Source organism: Solanum tuberosum, unplaced genomic scaffold (assembly GCF_000226075.1).
Source record: "Solanum tuberosum cultivar DM 1-3 516 R44 unplaced genomic scaffold, SolTub_3.0 scf00056, whole genome shotgun sequence".
NCBI lineage: Eukaryota > Viridiplantae > Streptophyta > Magnoliopsida > Solanales > Solanaceae > Solanum > Solanum tuberosum.
In genome coordinates, this window is record NW_006238986.1 from 934936 (window position 1) to 956504 (window position 21569).

Sequence of the window (21569 nt, forward strand, 5' to 3'; positions counted from 1 at the left end):
AATTATTTTGGACTGGGTATGAACATGTAATTATTTTGAGTTTTGTGGTCCATTTATATAGTTTTCCATTAATTTATGTAAAGACAAAAATACTCATCAAATCTTTTTAATCATTTTATTTATTTTCTTGATTTTATGTTTTATATTTGTACTAGTAAATTTATTTGAATAAATTAGCTTAAAAATTTTGTTATTTGGAGAGAGTTGTTTATTGCTAAATAAATTCAATGCAAATTAATACAATGTTTGAAATGTGGGTTGTTTAACATTAATTAAATATTTATATTTTGAATAATTTATAAAATTGCATACATATTAAAACTACAAGTTGCCATTTTGATGTGTAAACGTAGATGGTTTATTCAATTGTACTATAATTTACCGTCTTTTTGATTTTAAAATTCGATGATCTATTTTTTTAAATTGAAAATTGATGTTTATGAGTGAACAATTTATCAAGATGACAATTATTTACCTTCAAATAATTCAAGTGAGAAAATAACAAACATGTCGACAAAATTCTTCTTCTTGTAGCTAGTTAAAAGACCAATAATAATAATAATAATAATAATAATTATTATTATTATTATTATTATTCTGCGACAGTTATCTATCTTGACCCAATTATATAAAATAGAAAATCCATAATAACTCAAGGGTATAATCGAAAACATGCTTTTTCTAGAGTTTTAAACCAAATATAAGATTAGATGGAAAGTAATAAACCAAACACTAGATAAAAATAAATTGTACACTACTAATCCATGCGTTATTAATCTTTGTACCAAACGACCCTAATTTTTAATGGTAGAATAATTGTTCCTTCAAGTTTTAACTCATATCACTCCAACACCAACAACCAGAAACCAGAACAAATTCAATAATCTAGCCTCACAAAGATTTATTTTCAACAGATTCAATCAATCGTGATTAGAGCTGTCAAAATGGATTGGCCCAACCCAACCCTAACTGAATAGAGATTTAAATGGGTAGAGACGGATTGTCCCTTTTAATTAAAGGGCCTATAAAATAGCAGCTCAATCCAATTCTAAGCGGGCCACAGGCTGGGACGGGTTGACCCTTCAACCAAAAAATGGACAACATTGCCCTCTTAGAAAGAATACGAACGTTGATATCTAATGAACACGACATCAATACATATAGGAATTTCATGAATCACACATACTTCAGTGAATATTTACAAAACAAAAACATAATAGTCAAGATACAACATTCATAAGATTCATCCGAGCAAAAAACATTACATGATCATTATTTTCATAAACAAGACAATAAAGGAGAAGTGGAAAATTAGGCATAAAAACAAAAGTAGAAGAGGCCAAAGATTTATAGTTATAATGGAGTAATGGGCTTGGGCTAATAAGAAAATTTAGTGGGCTAATGGCTCTAAAATGTAAAAGATATGTAAAGAAGTTAGATTTGATTTTATATTGATATTTTAAAAATATTTATTGACAAAATCTTAACAAATAGAACACTACTTAAACTATATATAATAAATATTTTCAAAATTCGCAGCTCACGGACTGACATCTGAGTGTGGATTGGACCTACGAGGCTAGCGGGTCAAATAAGGCTGGACTAAAATGCCTCGTTTCTAAATGGGCTGAAAAAATTAAGCCCAACCCCATTTAATTTAAGGGTTGGGTTAGGCCGGCCTAGCGGGCCAAGCCCATTTTGACAGCTCTAATCGTGATGTATAAGTTAAACTATTTTAGCTCCTTAGATGATTCAAATCCAATTTCAAATGATTTTTAGATCTGTCAGTGAACTAAAGTTGATTTCAAAATCAAAGACACTCGAGACTTAGTGAAATAATTTAGGCATTTAGGGGTAAATTTATAGGAATTAAGTGATTTTCTCAACTTTTCAGTTGTGTTAGTTCATGAATATTTTAGTGTGTTAGTCCATGAATATTTTAGTGATATGACTTCTAGAAGAATTATTTGCGAAACCATTAAGGAGACCTACTTTTGGTTTTTGACTTACTTTAAGTCATTTTAAACTTATTTTAAGTTATTTTTAACCATGCCAAACACTTCCTAACTTATTTTAAGTCATTTTAAAAATATTTTTCGAACACTTCCTAAAGTCAAAAACTAACTTAAAAGTAGGTTTGACCAACTTTTAAGTCAATTCAAATACCCTCTTAGACATTTTGTTATTGAATGTGATGGTGTTTTTGCTCTGATTTTGCAGAAAATAAGTTTTGGAGCAGTTGGTGTTAAAGTGTTGCAATAGCCGGAATTTTTGGTGATGTACGACTTGACCTACGAGCCGTAGGTATAATTCGCAAATTGAAGTGCTGAAAATTGGAGCTAAGTATGAAACGACGGATGTAGACTAACGAGCCGTATATGATAAGTCGTAGAAAAGTTTAGAAAGAATGAGCTTCAGTCCATGAATGACGATTGAACAGGTTGGGCCGTACAAAGATCTACGAGCCGTAGATCATACTCGTAGAAAGCACTCCTTAGATGATGGACCAACTGTTTTCACCGCCGTAGGAACTACTACGAGCTGTAGGTTACCAATCGTAGATGACACTGCCCAAGCCGAATTTCCTTAGTCTTTCTTTTACTACTTGATTTAGGATTTGGTTTCTATAAATATTAGTTTTATTTTTCGTTTTTGGGTTGTTAGACTTTTTGAGATACTTACTTTGGCTTTGAATTATTTTGAAACACTTTTGGCATTTGATTTTTGAAGTGTTGGTTTATGAAATTTGTGTTTGTTCTTCAATTCAAGATTTCAAATTTCATCTACTCTAATTATAAATTCATGATTTATGTTGTTAACCCTATTATGAATTGTGATCACAAGCATGAGTAACTAAATTCACAACTAGGGTTGTGGGAACCATGAGTAATTAACAACGTAAAACTAATAATTAAGTAATTCGAGAATAGTGTTTATGAATGTATTGTTAATCTCTTTGTTTTGAATGTTTTTTAGTGGTGCGCAACGTTAGAACTCGTCTCATTCCTACTTGTCTGACCAAGGAAGCAAGGAATGACAAAGAGGTTAAACATCATAGATTTAGCGTGATAATCCGCTATCTAATAGCCTAACCCAATTAAGTGAGGGATAATCTGGGGTCAAGGGTAAGGGTTAATAAAGCATACACCCGTAGACCGACCAAGTTGCATGGTGAAATTTCCTATTTGGGCGACTAATCACTTAGGAGATACCTAACTTATTGACTTTGCATGTTATACACTAGCAAATAGTTACTATTATTAGGATTAATGCGTTAAGAATTTGTGGGAAACACATGTGCCCTAGTTTTATCACATATTTATATTACAAACTACGAATCTTGTTACTTGTTATTGCAAATCAATCAATTATTATTTTGTGTTAAAAATCCCTCATTTTACGGAAGTAAGCTGACTAAACGTACAATCAACAGTAAATTAGCCTAAGTCTAGACCATATTCCACATGGGATCGATCCTAACCTCATTTAGGTTCTTTATTTGACAACGACCGCTTATACTTCTTTAGGGAGTGTAATTTGAGCGTATCATAGATCCACCTAGACCAAACTCAACATTGCAGAGCTATTGGAATCATTAGAATTGCAGTCTGTCATTTACCTGATGTTTTTACTAAAGTCAACTATTTAAACTTCAAAAACTTTAAAAGACTGAAATTTGAATAAAAACCAAACGAACGACCAAGTGATCGAACTGACAGTCTCAATAAGTCATAGTGACTTGGGGTTGCTATAGGAAATCTCTAAACCCCAAAAATATCACAAAATAGAGAAAATAACTTTGAGGGTCATTACATAATGGAATCAATATTGACCATGTTCCCTTTTTGGGGGGCGTGACAATTTTTTTTTCCTTGCATGGAGAATAAAATAACTATTTAGAAAAATCATATTTATATGATTATAAATGATAAAATATTAAAAACATATCTTTTTTGTATGATAAAAAAAAGGTAATGTATTGAAATATTATCCTATTAGACTAGATATTGTTTAATAGTCCAAAATGGTAACTGCATTACCAATTGATCATTTTAGCCTTAGATGGTTACTTCAAATTCCTAAATAACAAAATTATCGAGGTTCCTTTTTTTTTTTTTTTTTTATAATATAGAAAAGTCATAATTTTATAATTATGAATGGGAAAATATTAAAAGCATATCTTGTTTGAATGATTAAAAGGGTAAAAATATTAAAACATTATCCTATTGGACTAGATATTATTTAGGAGTCTAAAATGGTAATGTCATTACCAATTGATTATTTTAGTCTTAGAAGATTATTTCAAATGCCTAAAAAGGAAAATCATTGGAGATAATAACATTTGTCTCTCTTAACTATAAATAAATTTCTATTTTTATTCTTATAATATAGAAAAGTCATATTTATATGATTATGCACTATTAAAATCATATCATGTTTGTATGATTAAAACAGATAAAAATATTAAAATAATATCTTATTTGATCATATACTATTTAGGAGTCTAAAATGGTAATGTCATTAATAATTGACCATTAGTCTTAGATTTACTTAAAATACTTAAATAAGAAAATTATTGGGAGAAATTACACTCTCATATCTCAATTATTAATGAATTTTAATTTTAGTCCTTTTTTGTATGAATAGGCATATTTAACCTTAGATTGATTCAAATGTGTGTCTTTAATCCTCCTATGTAGAAAATGTTTTATATTTGGGTTGCTCTAAAAAAATTACCATGAAATATGTAGTATCATTATAAGCTTAACATCACACATGTGTAATTAAATGATGGAGCGATCAATAATTGATGAGTTAAAAAAGCACATTTAAAATAATTGAAGGTTTAATGTGTTTAGTCAAATAACACAAGAACTAAAATAAAAATTCATCGATAACTAATACTAGAAGTACCCTTGACTTCACACTACCATAAAGTTTGAGATATCCCCCTAACAATACCAAAAACTTTAGTGTGCCGGCTATATGTAACTTATAATATACTAGAGGTGTATGCATTTGAAAATTTTGGACAATATTTTTCTTAAAAAAACCTCTTTTTTTTTTGTATTCGATTAACTTAATTTTGAAAATTATATAATAAAAAAGTTTAACGAAATCACTTATTTTTGAAGAATGATTTTTTTTCCTGAATTCTCGACTCATATATCATGACTTATTTCAATCAATACAATAGTCTTAACCTTTAATTAAAAAAGCACCATCAATCTATAACTTACTTTTTTCCTTTGGATTGGATGACTATAATGTATAAAAGAAATCTTTTTGAAATATGATTCAAATATACTTTCTAGGAATATAAGAGAAATTTTTCTACCAAATGTTATCATGCCACAAGTTAATTACTTGCATTTTCTAACTCCAAAAATAATTAATATGAATATTTTAGAATTTAGAATTTTTAAAGAAAAAATATAAAATATAAATTTTTCTTGGAATCAGATTATGATAATTAGTTAATTATTATTTTAACAAATATGTCTCAATAAACTTAAAATTCCTTGACCGTAGTAGCAATTCATGATAGACATCTATAAAAGCCGCATACCTTTTCACATTTTATGTATTCTACTCCCAAAGAGAGTGATTTTTATATTTGGGTATCAAATATGGATAGAAAGAGGCTTAGGAATACTAGGAACAATAGTGAAATGTAAGAAACTCCCTTCTAGACAAAAGAGTGACAAGTTTATTTAAGAAAGCAAAAGAGTTTTCTATTTTATGTGATATAGATATTGCTATAATTATTTTTCGCCCGAGAGAAATCCAACCCATTGTTTGAAAATTTACAAATCTGGCTAAGGAGGTATTAGTCAGGTATTCAAAGTTTTCTGAGGAAGAAAGGATTAACAAGTTAATGATACATGAAGAGTATCTTTCAAAGAAAGTGAATGAGAAAGAAGAAAAAATTGAGAAGATAGAAAAAATGAATGAGGAGAAGGAAATGGAAATCCTCTTCAATCAACTTGTGGAGGGAAATAATATCACTGAACTTACTACTCGAGAAATTCAAGGTTTATTAAAGTTGTCTAATACTAAGATAGCTAAACTTCACGAGAGAAAGGAAAAAATCAATCAACAACATCAGTCTTCTCAACCTCAAAATTCTCCCTCAAACTTTAAGTTCCCAAACAAAAATGTTAACCCATTACCAAATTCAATGAATGATTTGATCAATGACATGTGATTTGTTGAGACTATGGCTACTAATCACAATTATTTTGGCTTAGGAGATGGAAACAATATCGATTTTGCACCAACTGAAGGCGATGACATCAGTGCTGGAGATAATGGACATTCCAATGACCTTAATTGATAGTGTAATGCTTATGTTGTTCTATCATTATCTTTTGTGTTGGATTTTAATAATTTTTGTTGATGTATTTCGTTTTCAAATTCATTTTGTGATTTTGTATTTTTGTTTTAGTTATTTATGAAGGTTCTATTTTTGTTGGAAAAGTGAACATAATCGTTTAGCAATCTATTTATATTTGATGCATATCCATGTGTATGCTTAAGTCTTAAAATTCTTACCCCACATTCAAAGATTCCTCGCCGAATGTGAGTACTGAGAATAGAATTTGCAAATGGAAGGTGGAAACAGAATAGAGTGAGCAAGGGAAACACTTGTACTCACCATATTAACATAATAAAGTGAGCAAGGGAAACACATGTACTCATTAGTATTATCGATCTATCCTTAAATTAGATGGTGTCATGACCTGCCATAAATTTCATGTACACAAGCCAAAATCCAAACTACAAGTGATAAGCAAAATAACTTAAAGTAAGACTACACGAAAGAAAAATAGACAAAGAGTAAGGCCCATATCATAGATATGTATATAGCGATGCAAAATATACTGAAAGAGCCTGAAAGTGATAAAGAAAGATAAAACTGTACATAAAAACCATTTTGTCTAATCAAAATACAAAATACATAAATAGTACAATAGAGGAAAAAAATATATCTCTGGACACCAAAAGCTCACCACGATCAGACATCGACGACCTTGGATGATTTAGAATTAGCAGGGGTGGCTCATACTAGGAGTTGCATTAGAAAAAGATGTTTAAGTGAAGTACGAGTACCAAAATATGTGGTACCCAGTAGGCATCATAGACCAACTAAGATCAAATAGAAATTGTATAAATAAAAAAGGCATGATAACGCTAACACAATAGTTCAACAGCTAACTAGAAACATATTAGCCACTACTGACAGTGAAGATAATAAAATAATGAGCATTCGATATCCAAAACAAGTAAATCACAATTAGAAACATAATGCAAGATGATGCAATGCCCTTGTGGACAATGCATAAAAGTAGATTTCCCACAAAATCCCTCGTGCTACACAGAATGATCCCTCGGACTTGACAACTGGTGAAATGCACAATTTTCTTAGTTTTTCGTGTGTGTTAGCCCATGAATATTTTGGTAATATGACTTATGGACTATTTTATTGTGAAATCATTAAAAAACTTCCAGTACCGTTCCAAGTATTGACAGTATATCGGATGTGGTTTAGGGTTGTAAGGAACCCTTAATACTAAGTTGAGTTCAAAACCTTCTTACCGATAAAGTTTTTCCTTGAGATCATGCAAGAGGAAACTTTAAACAACCGTATCTCTTAGAATATGAAGAATTAAATAACACACAACCTATTATATCAAAGGTATAAAAGTTCTCTTTCCAACTCCACTAATCGTTTGTCAATCCGAGTTTAGAAAAAAATGTTATGACTGATTTATCACAAACACTATGGTCTGACAGCGAGTGAAGTCAAGAGTGATTATCCATATCTCAAGTGAAGGACCATCAAAGGGAGCGTAACATTGAACCAATAGTCTTGAAAATGGCTACTAAATGACAGTCTAGGTGACGAACCTTCACTCAAATGACGGTTTGTCACTCCGATAATGGTACAATGGGAAATTTTGCTAATTTTGTGTTAGATGAGGATAAATTTGTCCTTAAACCCTTGGAGAATTATCCAAATGACCTTAAAACGTGTTAGACAATGAGTTTTCAACATTTAAAGCCCTATGATCCTCTCTCCAAACTTCTACACTCAAGAATCTTAAAAAAAACACCAAATTAAGGTTCTTTATCTCCAAGCTTCAAGTTCATGGATTTTATCAGGGTTTTTCCATTCAAGTGTGTGAGATTTAATTAATTGATATCCTTTCACCCATTGAGTCCCAAAAGTAAACTTCATTATTCAGTTATTTTAATTCTACAAAATTTAGGATTTTTATGATAAACATGGATTTCATTATACTTCAGTTTCTCCTCATAGATAGTCTATAAATACATGTTTTCCACATAATTTAGTATCTTTGCTCAAATGTATTTTCAAGAATCCTCAAACTATAGAAATTCATGCCTTTGGAATTGCACTATTTAAATTAGATTGTGCTATTCTGAATTTAGAAATTTGCATGATTAGTTTGACACACAGTCTTTCAGTTCCACATGTTTAAAGATGCTTTTAGATAAAGTGTCTATTATTCAAATTCAGATTTCAATATTTTGAGCTACTCAATTTATCAACATAAATTTTGCTGGGAGATACTTACCATCGAGCAGACGTAAAGATGAAGTCTCACCCCTCAGTTAGGCTGAGATTTCAATTAGTAGTAATCCCTAAGTTATAGAACTACGTATCACCATAGGTTTAAAGGCTCACCAGTCAGACCGGTCATGACACCTGAGTCCTTTTGGACATCAATTTAGTGGGTCCACACTGGTCAGTGTTTGTACCCTTTGTAAGGTATAGAAAGCCCTCCCATCTTTAGTAAAAGTTGGACTCTGTCTAGCTTAGATATAGTATGACAATTATTAGTATCTCTTGTAGTTCATACACATATATGGCATGACCTCGTATTCAATTTATTTGGTGAAGTATTGATCGATTACATGTTTGTTACTTGAGCATTGCATGAACTTATATGTACAAGTTTCATATTCAGTTTAGCATCTCGAGTTTATTATATTCAACTTTATAGATTATCGTGCATATCTTACATGCCTAGTACATTCGAAGTATGGATCACATACCTCTTCTGTCTATATTTTTTATGTGATGTAGAATCAAGTGCTTACTATCAGGTTCCTATCCAGGCAGATCACAATTCCTAGCCATATGAGTTTTCTTTATTTTGGGACTCAAGTCAGTCTGTAGTTCTAATATTTTAATTCTATTCATACATATTAGTGAAGGATAGTAGGGGGTCATGTCCCAGCTACCTATATTTAGTATTAGTAAATGCTTCATAGAAAGTCTGTTAGAGTTATTGTATTCTATCTAATTAGTTCATTTTCTTTTTTAGATTACAATTATTGTAAACAAAACTTTGTTTAGTTATGTATTGAACCCGTTTCTTCCATAATTATACTTCCGCTCAACCATTTTAACTCTAATAAATGTTTATATTTAGTTTCTCAAGACTTTTGCCAAGTCAAGTGTTATTTTTGGACCACTTGTGGTTCTAAGCATCATGTTACATCTAGGGTCTAGTCTTAGGGAGTGATAAACTTGATATCAGAGCACAAGGTTCAAGTGTCTTAGGGTGTCTATGAAGTTGTTTCTAGTAGAGTCTTGCAAAATGGTATGATGATGTATGTACTTTTCTTCAGGATGTTACAAGATATTTAGGAAATGTTTCCCTTCTTTCATTCTCCAGATCGTTTGTATAGATATTTTCTATGATAATATGCAAGTTCGAGCATTGCTTCATTTCTGCTGACTAAGCCTCATTACAGAGGTAACATAAATAGTCAAGCTTCAATTTCTACTGATAACGCTTTCTCAGATAGAGTTTACAGACAATTATGAGAATGAAAATGACTTGAGAGGAGCTCATCAGTGCCTCTAGCTTTAGAAATTTGAAAGAATTCACTCTCGTTCATGTAAATCATGCATTGAGCTAAAGTAATATATGTTTTCAGACCCTTTTACTCAGAACCCTATGGTAGAATAATCTCAAGGTTAGAAGTGTAAGTCTAAAGTGTAAGAACTATAGAATGGTTAAATGGTAGGCAGATTTTAGACAATCTGTGTATAGCCCCTTAGCCAGTGTATATTGCCCAAAGGCAACGTACATATAGCCTCTTAGGCATTTTGTGTATTGCCACTTAAGCAGTCTATATATAGCACTAAAGGCAATCACTTTATTTAAATAGGCCCTTAGGCATTAATGCAGCCTCGTAGGCTATATGTATAACATGTAGAGATATACATGCCTCAATATTCCTGTAGGCAATCTGCACATAGCCCCAAAGGCACAAATCAACTCCCTAGCCCCAAGGGAAATAACAAACAATCAAAGATCCCGAAGGCAAGCAATGTATAAGCGACTTATATGAATAATCATTACGTCTTACCTAAATATGATGTCACTAATAGTAGAACATATATCCCAAATATAAATTATATATCAACCAAAATAACTAACATAATAGAATAAGGTTACAAATAACTTGACTATGAAAAATAGCCATATCTTTCCTAAGCTTTACTTTATGATGAACACACTTGGCTCTTGTATTTGTATCTTGAACCTTTTGGCTCCTATAGATGTAACTGAGCCTTCTAAGCTCCTATAACTATACCTCGAGTATATAAGACTCTACTGAGGGCCAGTAATTTCAATTTAGGCATAAAGGAAGTCCGTAAGTAAGTAGACATTGATATAGTTTTTCAGGGTTCAATATGGTCTTTCTAAACATTTTATAGCTCTTATAAGTAACAATAGCCCCATAGGTAATGTATTCTTGTTAGTGTACTTTTTAGGCTACAAATAAAGGGACATTTATATGTATATGACTCAAAGGATTAGTCCCAACTACTAACAGCTGACGAGATAGCCACTGTAAATATCAAACAATCTTAATAAGTAAGGTGTATTTCTAAGTGATCTGCACAACAATCTATAAGTCGTGTAGAAATATAAGGTCTCTAACAAATAGGTGAAACACCTAATATCTCACCACCATGATTCAATAGGTATCCATAAGGCTATTTACCCAAAGGTAAAATTACAACTCTAATTCTTTTGCTCAATAGGTGGCAAGCTATGCGAAAGGCGAGGTATGTAGTTTACAGGCGTTACAATCACATAATTTAAATGCCAAACTAATTGTTAAGCTTCCAATATCAACATGAAATGCTAAGTAGCTAATTACAAATCCCTTAAGGAATCAACAAGGCAACAAGCTATTAATAGCCAACTAAGCAATGACAATTTACATAAGAAGATTCTTATATAGCTTTTAACATGTGGAAGAAGCTAAATAGGATTAATCTTGGAAAGGGAAGTTCACATGTATACATATATATTGCATATTCTCATAGCCATCCTTTTTCTTTACAAACACGATCGGACCACCCCAAGGTAAAGCATTGGGACAAATGAATCCCTTATCTATGAGTTTGTGATGCTGGGTTTTGTGTTCCCTCAACTCTACCGAAGCCATGCAATAAAGAGGAATAGAGATTGGATGAGTGTTCGTGTCCAAATCTATAAAAAAAAAATATCTCTATCCGGAGGCATGCCAAGTAAATCGATAGAAAATACCTCCTGAAAGTCTGAAACTACTAGGGTTGACTCAAAAGAAGGGGACTCTGCACTAACATCCCCAAGGTGAGCCAAGTTGGCCAAACAACCCTTCACCACTAGCCTTCTAGCCTAAATAAAACATATGATCTTTGCTTGCTTAGGGTTGTACACATCTTCCCACTCTAATCTATCCTTACTCGGGATTTCAAGAGTTATTGTTTTACGTTACAATTTAGCACAACATAATGAGGCGAAAACCAAGTCATACCCAAGACCACATAAAAATCTAGCATATCCAAAATTGCTAGATCTACCTATGTCTGACAACTCACAAACATCACAGAGCAAGTATGGTACACATGGGCTACTACCACAAACTCCTCAACTGGAGTAGAAACATCAATAAGGGCATCAAAGATATCACGAATCAAATCATGTCCTAAGGAGAATTTAACAGATATGTAAGCATAAGTAGAACCTAGATCAAATAACACAGAAGCCATATGATCACATATAAGAATAATACTTGTTATCACGATGTTAGATGCTTCAGTATGTGGCCTGCCCGGGAAGGTGTAACACTAAGCTCTATCATCATTTGAGGTAACCCCTCTACCTGTCTGCGCCACTCACCTCCCCACGTTACCATTTCCTTGGTTTCCACAACCTCTTTAGTTACCCTATCGCCCACCTTGTGGGAGTCCTATAACATTACCACATCCATCTACTCATACCACAACCTTTTCCTGTTGCTGCGCCTACATACTAGAACGAAGTGAAGTGATAGGTAGAGAAGACTGCTGGTGGAAAATCCCTATTTATGAAAGTTGACCAGGACCAATAGGAAAAACTAAAGTTGCTCACATTCTTGGACCTTTTAGTCAATGTCTTTGCCTGCCCAACCTACCTAACTCCTTCTAATTTCTTCGCATAGTCAATCACCTCATTGAAGCTCTTCATTGCATAAGTCATATGCATAGATAAGACCTACAACTTAGTGTTCAATCCCTTCACATAAAGGCTAATCCTCTCTTTCTTAGTGCCCACAAGTTAAGTAGCATAAAGAGACAAGTCATGGAACTTTGCCTCATATACTACTACAGATAAGGATACCCTACTCAAGAGCCTGGAATTCATCCTTCTTACAATATCAAAGATTTCAAAGTGCATACTTCTACAGAAATAAAGCATGGAATTGAGTCCAAGTCAATGGAGGCAGAACTGATGAACAATATTCCACATAAGCCCTCCACCAGTGCTTGGCTTCACCCTGAATCTGGAAGATAACAAACTCAACCCCATCTCGTTGCACAATGCCCAACTTATGCAACCTTTCATAGCATTCTAAAATGAACTCAAATGCATCTTTATTCTTTGTACCATGGAACACTAAAGGCTTTAATTTCAAAAAATTAGTCAGCATCGCATGTTCCATTCCAATCATCAAAGGTCCTAGTAATGGATGAAAGAACACATCAGTACCCAAAGCTTCATCTATCCTGGAGGCCGTAGTAGAAATAGGGTGAGTACTTAGAGCATTAGTAGCCGAAACAGTGGGAGTGTTGTGTCGTAATTTGACTGTATTCAGAAAAATCACTTTTTGAAATATTCTAAGTATAAAACAATTCGAGAAAAATACTTAGAAAAGAGTCGCCACTTAATTATTTTTTTAAAGAAATTAAGAAAACTTATAATTTTCAAAGATTTAAACAGAAAAAATCATTTGAAAATACCAAAGAGGGTTCGGGGTTCAATTTACACTTCGAGAAGGGTTTAAGCATTCGAAGTGTCCGCTAACATGCGGTTGACCTGTGACTTGACTAAAATATATTTGACTATTTTTAGAAAAAATAATGCTTTAACATAAAAATAATAACTTATACTCCCTCCGTCCCATTTTATGTGGCAACATTTCCTTTTTGGTCAGTCCCAAAAAGAATGTCACTTTCCTTATATGGTAAGTATTTAAAGGTACAATTCCTCTTTTACCCTTGTTGGTCCCACTTAATCTTAAAATAATACTCCAATACATTTATGAGGAGAGAGAAAAGTGAGTCTACTTTTTTAAAAGGGCAATTTGGTAAACATTTCAAAGTCTTCATTTATTTCTTAAACTCCGTGCCCGGTCAAATGTTGCCACATAAAATGGGACGGAGGGAGTAATATATTCGATTAACTTTGAGAAAAATAGTTAAATGAATGACACATTCTTATTTTTTTTTATTTTTTTTTATATTTTTTTTTAGAGAAAATGACCTAAAAATGAAACATTTGAATTAAAACACAAGTGCATAGAATTTTATCAAAAACTAGATTAATTAGGACTTACTTGACTCGTTTTCTAAAATAATAAATTAATCCAAATTGGTTAATTTAAGCATGAAACCATTTTAAGTTAATTGAAGAATAAAATTTTGGACTAACTTTTTGAGAAAATGACTAAGTAAGTATTTATAATAATAATTTACACTATTAGATTAACTTTGAGAAAGTAGTTAAATAAAGAGCAATTTTTATTTTTTAAGAAAAATGGGACCTTAATTGAAATATTTGAATTAGAGACAAGTAATAAGAATTTTAACGAAACTAAATTAGCTGGTTTTTATTGGAGTCATTTTTTGATTTATGAAAAAAACTGTTTTAAACTAATAAAAAAAAAAAAGTTTTGACTAAAAATTATAAATGAAAATACAAGAGTTGATAAAATAAATTTCGTTAGAAAACAAAACAACTTAGATAAATAGTTCGTCTTTTGGGGGATTCAACTAAGTTAATTAAAAATTCTAAAGTTAGAGTTAAACAACAAATAATACGTAATCACAATTAAATAATTAAAGAGTAAGGGAGAAATTGAATTTGGGCCTTTCTTGGGCCAAATTCGCTACTTTTTTGGGGGTTTAAACAAAACCCGTGTTTGGTATACAGCTCATGTATATCAGTGTATATCGGTCGTTTTTTAGCCCTTTTTCCTGTATATCAACCCATGTACTGACTGTACACAGTTCACTTTGACGCCTCCAACCTGTATCACGGACATCAAATGTATATAGGCTGTATGGTGGCTGGTATATTAGTGTATACTGCTGTATACAACCCATTTTTAACACCCAGCCCTCCATACACCTGTAATTCTGCTCCCTTATGACATAGATTCCCTCTCCGAATTCCATATGCTTCCAATGGTGAGGTTGACTCGATAAAGAGGAGTGTTGGGTTTCAAACTCAAGATACAAGCGACAAAGGGGAGTCCAATAGACTCAAGCCAAGGGAGTTCATGCAATAAAAATATAGATGGGATGAAATTAGTTAAACAAGGATAATAGACTAGTACATAAGTGAGACGTATTTGTAAAAGAAAATCACACTATACCATAGTTATAATAAAACAATGATGCCGAATCAACTAAAATACATTCAAAATTCCCACTTTAATTCACCACCTTTTAGAACAAAAACAATGATAAAACAACTCGATCAAGCAACATATATACAAACAAACTTTAACACTTGCATAGAGGTATATGTAAAGGAATGGATGGGGACTTAAGCATCAAAACATACTACTGAAAAAGTAACAAAAACAAATATCTTTAATGTGGTTTAGGGGAGTGAAACAGTGAGGAAATAATAATTTTGCTTTAGTTGGGAACATGACTCCAACGTAACATATTGGAAAGCAAATTTGAGATAACAGTGCTCACATTAGAAATCTTCTTTCCGAATATAAAATAATTAAGTTAATGGGATCGGATTAAACCCAAAAAAAAAAAAAAAAAAGGATAAATCTTTGCACATGAAGGTATATAAATAGATTCTATGAAACGGGTGACTAAAAACCAAGACAAGAACTCAAACTTCAGCATAATAACAGACACAACAAATAAACTCAAAACAATAGCAACTTCTATACAAGAAAATCACAAATAACATACAAATACCAATCCTTTAAATGCCAAAATAGAGACAAAATTGATCCCATGAAGATTCACATAAAAATAAAACGGAATCAAACTTTATAAAAAAAAATCGAATTTTTCAACAAGAAGTAAAACAGAGTAATCTGCTAATAATATCAAATTGATCAGTACATTGAAAATATACAATGAGTTAAATAAAACGATGAAAATTTACCTTTTTCGGAGCAGCGTTTTGGGACAGCGAGAAGAGCGATTCCACCACCGTGAGCTTAATCCGGACAAGCAGAGAATCAATACACAAGAAAATTAGCTCTTTATTTTTCGTCCTTTCAATGTATGAAACCTCTATATATTTTATTTTATTTTTAAGATGGTGAAAATCCCTTTTTTTTTTCAATAGTGATCATAAGAGAGCAATATATAGCCGGAAATTCGGAGGAAATTCCCGTGAAAATTCTTTTTTCGAATTTTCATTCTGCCCCTTTTCAATCCAACAGTGGTAAGCTTTGAAAAAATCCCTAAAAATGGGGAAAAGGGACGTGAGGGTGATGGGGGGTCTGCAGGGTATGGGTTTTGCAGAGCAGTTGGACAAGATTTTCGGATTTTGCTGGATTTTCTGGGTTGCGTCTGGAGGAAGAAGAAGAGTATGGGCGGTGGGGTTCTGTTTTTGGATATGTACGCTACTGTATGTATTGAAATTAAAGGGAAAAAGGGGTTGGGTCGGGTCAGCAGGGTGGGCTGACTGCTGGGTTTATTTGTTGTATGGTGTTGATAGTGTATTGTATTGTGGGCCGGATGGGTTTGGGAATGGGCTGGAAAATGATGGGGGTTGGGTTGGAATTAATTGGTTGGGCTGATTTGGAGCATAATTTGGGTTGGAATAAAATGGCCCAATTTTGGTCTTTAAAAAGAATTGGATGCAAGGTGGGAAAAGGGTTAGAATTACAATAAAATGTCTAGGTTTTGAATTGAAGATTTGGCCAAAAGGATTGCAATTATAACCGATTAGGATTACGAAATTAACCAAATCAGATTTACTTGGAGAATGTGGCCGAAAAATATAAATAAATAAATAAATAAATAAATAAGATGATTTTAATATTAATTAATTAACGAGCTTCTTATTCTTAACGAAATAAAATAATTAACTTGATAATAATATAATTAATTTAAACATGAACTAATTAATTCAAAATCGTAATTATGATTTAAATTAAACTAAGTTAGTAAAACACTTAGCTAAAAAGAAATAAAAAATCTTTTGATATGATTTTCAAATATTTATAAAATATACTAATTAGACACATAATTATATAATAATTAACTTAATTATAAACTAGCTAACTCGAAATATAAGTTATTAATTAATTTAAACCAAATAGCCAAATATTTAAAAAAAAAATCGTTTTGAGGCAATTTTCGAACATTCATAAAATATACTAATTAGACACATAACTATATAAAATATCATATTTATTATTTTGAAATTTATAAAAATGACAAAACTACTTAAAATGACTTGAAAATTATTTTGAATCTTATAAAGCCAATTATTTCAAATCGTTTAGAATTTAGGAAACTCGATGATTAATTTATATTGGGAAGGGTCAAAATTGGGTGTCAACAGGGAGGTTCTCCAATACCTGTTAACTCACTCAGAATTGCTAAGACCTGGTGAACTACTTCAAAAGACATCGGAGGAAGACTTGTACCCCAACATGTGTTATCATCTCTAGCCCAACATCCTCCTTAATTTCTACCTCAACCTCTTCTTCAACATGATTCTGGGGTGGGTGAGGGTCACCGACCTTGACCCATCCCATGCCTTAGCTATAACTTTGGCGGGTGTCGCCCTCTTTCTGCCCTTGCCCCTTACTTTGCCTCTTCCTCTCCCTCTCCCTTACACTGTTGGTTCCACCGCTGGAACTGGTACTCTAACTCCATTACGTCTATTATCAACCTTCTCTAGAAAGAAAAGTGAATATAGTTAGATACCAATTTGGATTACTAGATACTAATTGGAATCAAGTTATAACACGAAGGAAAACAGTGAGAAGACAGTTTCTTAAAGACCTGTAGGCTCTTGAAAAAAGTATAAATGTCTCTGTATCATTCTGCAAGACTCTACTAGAGTAATTTTGGTATGACGAGATAAACAAATCTAGGACTCTGATACCAACTTTGTCACAACCCAACCCATCGTGATATGTACCTACACGAAACTCCCGGTGGGAGAACCAATTATATACCAACACAACAACAATTGATCAACTTAAGAACAACATTTTAAATAAGTAAACTAAGTCTTTTTATAATAACCATCATCAAACAATGGCGGGAAAACCCCATTGAACCTGAAAGTCATGTACCAAAACTCTAGATCATCTAGATAAAGGGGTACGACCCCCAAAAAACAAGAAAACAAATCTAAAGAGTCTAAGTCCAAAAAGATGGACTAAGAAATAAAGAGGAATCCTAAGAAGCCTGTAAGAAGCAACTTACCCTTGGATTCAGTTAAAGCTGGAGTCATAGTTGAGGTCAAGAAGCAGCCACCTGAATATGTCTTGTACTCGATAAGGATAGAACAAGTGCAATTTCAATATACAAATATATGAATGTAAATACATAAGTAAAACATAGTAAATACAAGACATCACATATATCAGCTAAGTCAGCAATACAACAAGACTCTCAGTCATTAATCCTGACTTAACATTTACATGCAACATATCCCACATGATCACAAACAAGCCCAGTTCACTCAAGGAACCAACATACAAGAGAATAGTCAAACATGTATCAGGTGTGGTACCAGAGCCACCCAATAGTATCTCATACTAGGCATGGTACTCGAACCAACCACAAGATATCTCGTACAAGAAGTGGTGCCCGAGCCAATCGATAATATGTACTAGTCATAGAACGTGAGCCAACCAAGAGATATCCTATACTAGACATGGTACCTGAGCCAACTGATAGTCACACAAACACAATCAAAAGAACAATGAAATACAAAAACATTGGCTAACACAAGTAAACAAAACACCTTTATTGAATGAGATTGTAACAATTTATCATTTCACATTCAACCTTTATGTTTTCCCCAATATGCATTGTACATGTTGCACTATAGAGATATATAACATGCATACGTAAGATAACTTGAAAAAAAATCATCATCTACTTTGAATCAAGCCTTGGAAGCTCTATTGAACCTGCACCTTCTCCTTGTTATGAATCTTGGCTTATTTTAGGTTTTCAAATAAAAATATAACACAAAATTAACCCATCATGGTCTAATTATACTCAGATTATAACTTAATCCTAACCTCAGGCCCATTTTCATGAATATTCAACCCATACCAGGTTTTCCACCATTAACTCAAGTCAAACCTTTCCCTAAAAGTCTCCCACCAAGGATTCTAAGCCCTCTCGCTATAGCGACGTGACACCCGCTATAGCAACTTGCACGGGCCAGTGCAACAAACCCCGACTTCTGGAAGGGATGCATTTATTAGATAAAAGGTCGACGCGGGCTCTGCCCGTTGCTGCGATGATTCATGATAACTCGACGAGAAATCCTCCCAAAAGTCCCCATTTCACAAAACACCTTCAAACCTTGATGTTCTAAACTAATCCCTTCACACCATGTTTGATATCAAGAGTTTTACTTACTTGTATTTACTTTCGAAAAACCTTATGGACTCCTTACCGTCTTAGATAAAATAAAAACCAATCCAAGCTTAGATACTTTACCCAATCCTTTCCTGGATTTCCCTAGACCTCACCTTGCGCAAATTTCATTCGAAAATGGCCTAGCCTAGAATTTTCTACTCACTACTCCAAAATTTGTTTTTACCTAAATTCTTTAACCATTGATTTACTCATAACGACCGGAAGGGTCATTACTCGTTACACAATTATATAATAAAAAAATGTATTTAAAACTGAAATCAAGTGAATGTTTTGTGTAATTTTTACAACCTTTTTATGTTGTCCCCTAATTTAATTTTGATTTTATTAGTTTTTAATATTAAAAAATAGAAAATCTACAAAGCTTATGCCTCACCTCTTATAGGTAATATGATATTTCTCACCCATCTTCCACCCCATCACGCATACTCTACCTTTTAAGACAGTATTTGATATCACTTTTTCTTATTCCCCATATTACATTGCACCAAAATCTTTATATATTGTCATGGAAAATATGATTAATTTATCTACTATTTGTTGAGAGTTATAATTTGTGAGTGAATGCTGAAATCTTTATATATTTCACAATCAAGATTTTTTTGTGCTTAGTGCCGTTAGTGTTGAAAATTAAATAATTTAAAAGAAAATATATTTCAACATGAAACCCAATTATTCTACAAATTAGATTTCCTTTTTTCTTCCTGTTTAAAAAAGAAATTTCCAACACACTGAAAGCAAATAAATTGATAAAAGTTGATCAATTTACACATAGAATAAAAAATCTCATATATCTACTTGATTAAAACATCAAATTCAGCTTCATTAATGACAAAATATTAACACATCCATATGATATCTACAAGATTCAAAGCATGCACAAGATACTTATTTAGTAATATTTTTTTATATTATTGCAATTTTATCAAAGAAACTAATCATTATTCAGTCTTCCATGCATAAAGAAAATGACAAAATTCTGTAGATGGAGATTGCAAATCGCAACTTTCATCATTGATATAGCTTCCAGAGTCTGAATATCTCTCTTCCAATTTACCTTGCTTGAAAATGAAAGATCCTGGACCAAAGTTAGGACCACTATACAACCAATCATGCACATCCCAAAAGATCTCAACAAGTACATTATCCAAAAAAACCTTTTCATTTCCCCTAAATCTCCAATGCAAATTCGCGATCCGAATTGCTACAGTTCCATTCACACTGATCTGCATAGCAGGATCAGATGGACCTGAAAGGACAGATTCAATAGTAATATCATGTTGTTTTTTTCCTTGGCCCAACATTGTTCTTGTGCAAAAGCATTTTTTCGCGTATATAGTTTCCTTCTTGTGTAATAATGAAGCATCTAGCATGGCTGGTCTTGATTTTGTTCTCTTGAATGCTTCTTTATTTTGATCACCTAATAATAATACCATCTCCCCTTCTGAGACCAATGCCACATAATAATCTGATACAGGCTCTGGTCTGGTGGAGAATTTGGCTGATCTCAAATCCCAGTAAATGTCCATGCGCTTCTCACCCACTCTGAATGATTTCAAACCTTTCTTACCCCAAAATTGCCAAGATTTTAGGTCAATTTTACATGTGAAATGTGTTTCTTCAGAAAGGTGTTCCACTATGATATAAAGGGTATGGCTAGTCATGTTTTTTGACCATGTTGTAGTTATGGCATGGAAAAAATGTGCAATTTTGGCTACATAAATACAAGTTATAAAATCCTCTCCAGATTTATTGATAATAGTTTCCTCAGTTTGCTTCTGATCTTCTGATTGTTTCTGATTCATGGAAGCCTCAAATTCTAATGGTAATTTGAACATTGTCAAAAATAGGTGCACAAAATCAACATCTCTGACCTATTCAAATATCAACATTTCAATATTCATTCTAATGAAACAAAGCATGATATTTTTCATTAATGCTTAATTATTCAAAATAAAGATCCCTAAAACATGGTTGGATATCAATTCCAACATTTGCTCATAATTATATGATGAAATTGTCCTTTTAGAAGACAATGGATTAAAAGAAAGACCTAGAAAAAATGATGTGAATTTGCTACCTTGGAAATTAATTTGTTGTTATTGTATAGAAAAGATGATTGTAGAAATCAAAACACAAAATTATAATTTCACCTTAACAATCTGCAATCAACTTTTATCGAAATATTGAAATATTAAGGTTTGTTGTATTGTTGCCAAGATTATATCATGGCAAGGATGATTGACTATGTGAAAATTTATGGGTTTGAGAAAAAGGGTGACAAATGGTCTTTTTTTTTTCTTAAGAATTTATTTTGTTTTAATATTCTCTTAAAGACACGTGAAACAAGTTTATTTTAATTTTTATTTTTTGA

At 32.4% G+C, this 21569-nt stretch overlaps 1 protein-coding gene across 1 annotated transcript; it reads right to left on the reverse strand.

Moving 5' to 3' along the window:
* Positions 1–20136: 20136 nt before the first annotated feature.
* On the reverse strand, positions 20137–21033 carry LOC107060126 (uncharacterized). The gene has a single exon (XM_015307586.1). It carries the CDS (start codon positions 21031–21033, stop codon positions 20137–20139), a length of 897 nt encoding a protein of 298 aa, XP_015163072.1.
* Between the last annotated feature and the right edge of the window lie 536 nt (positions 21034–21569).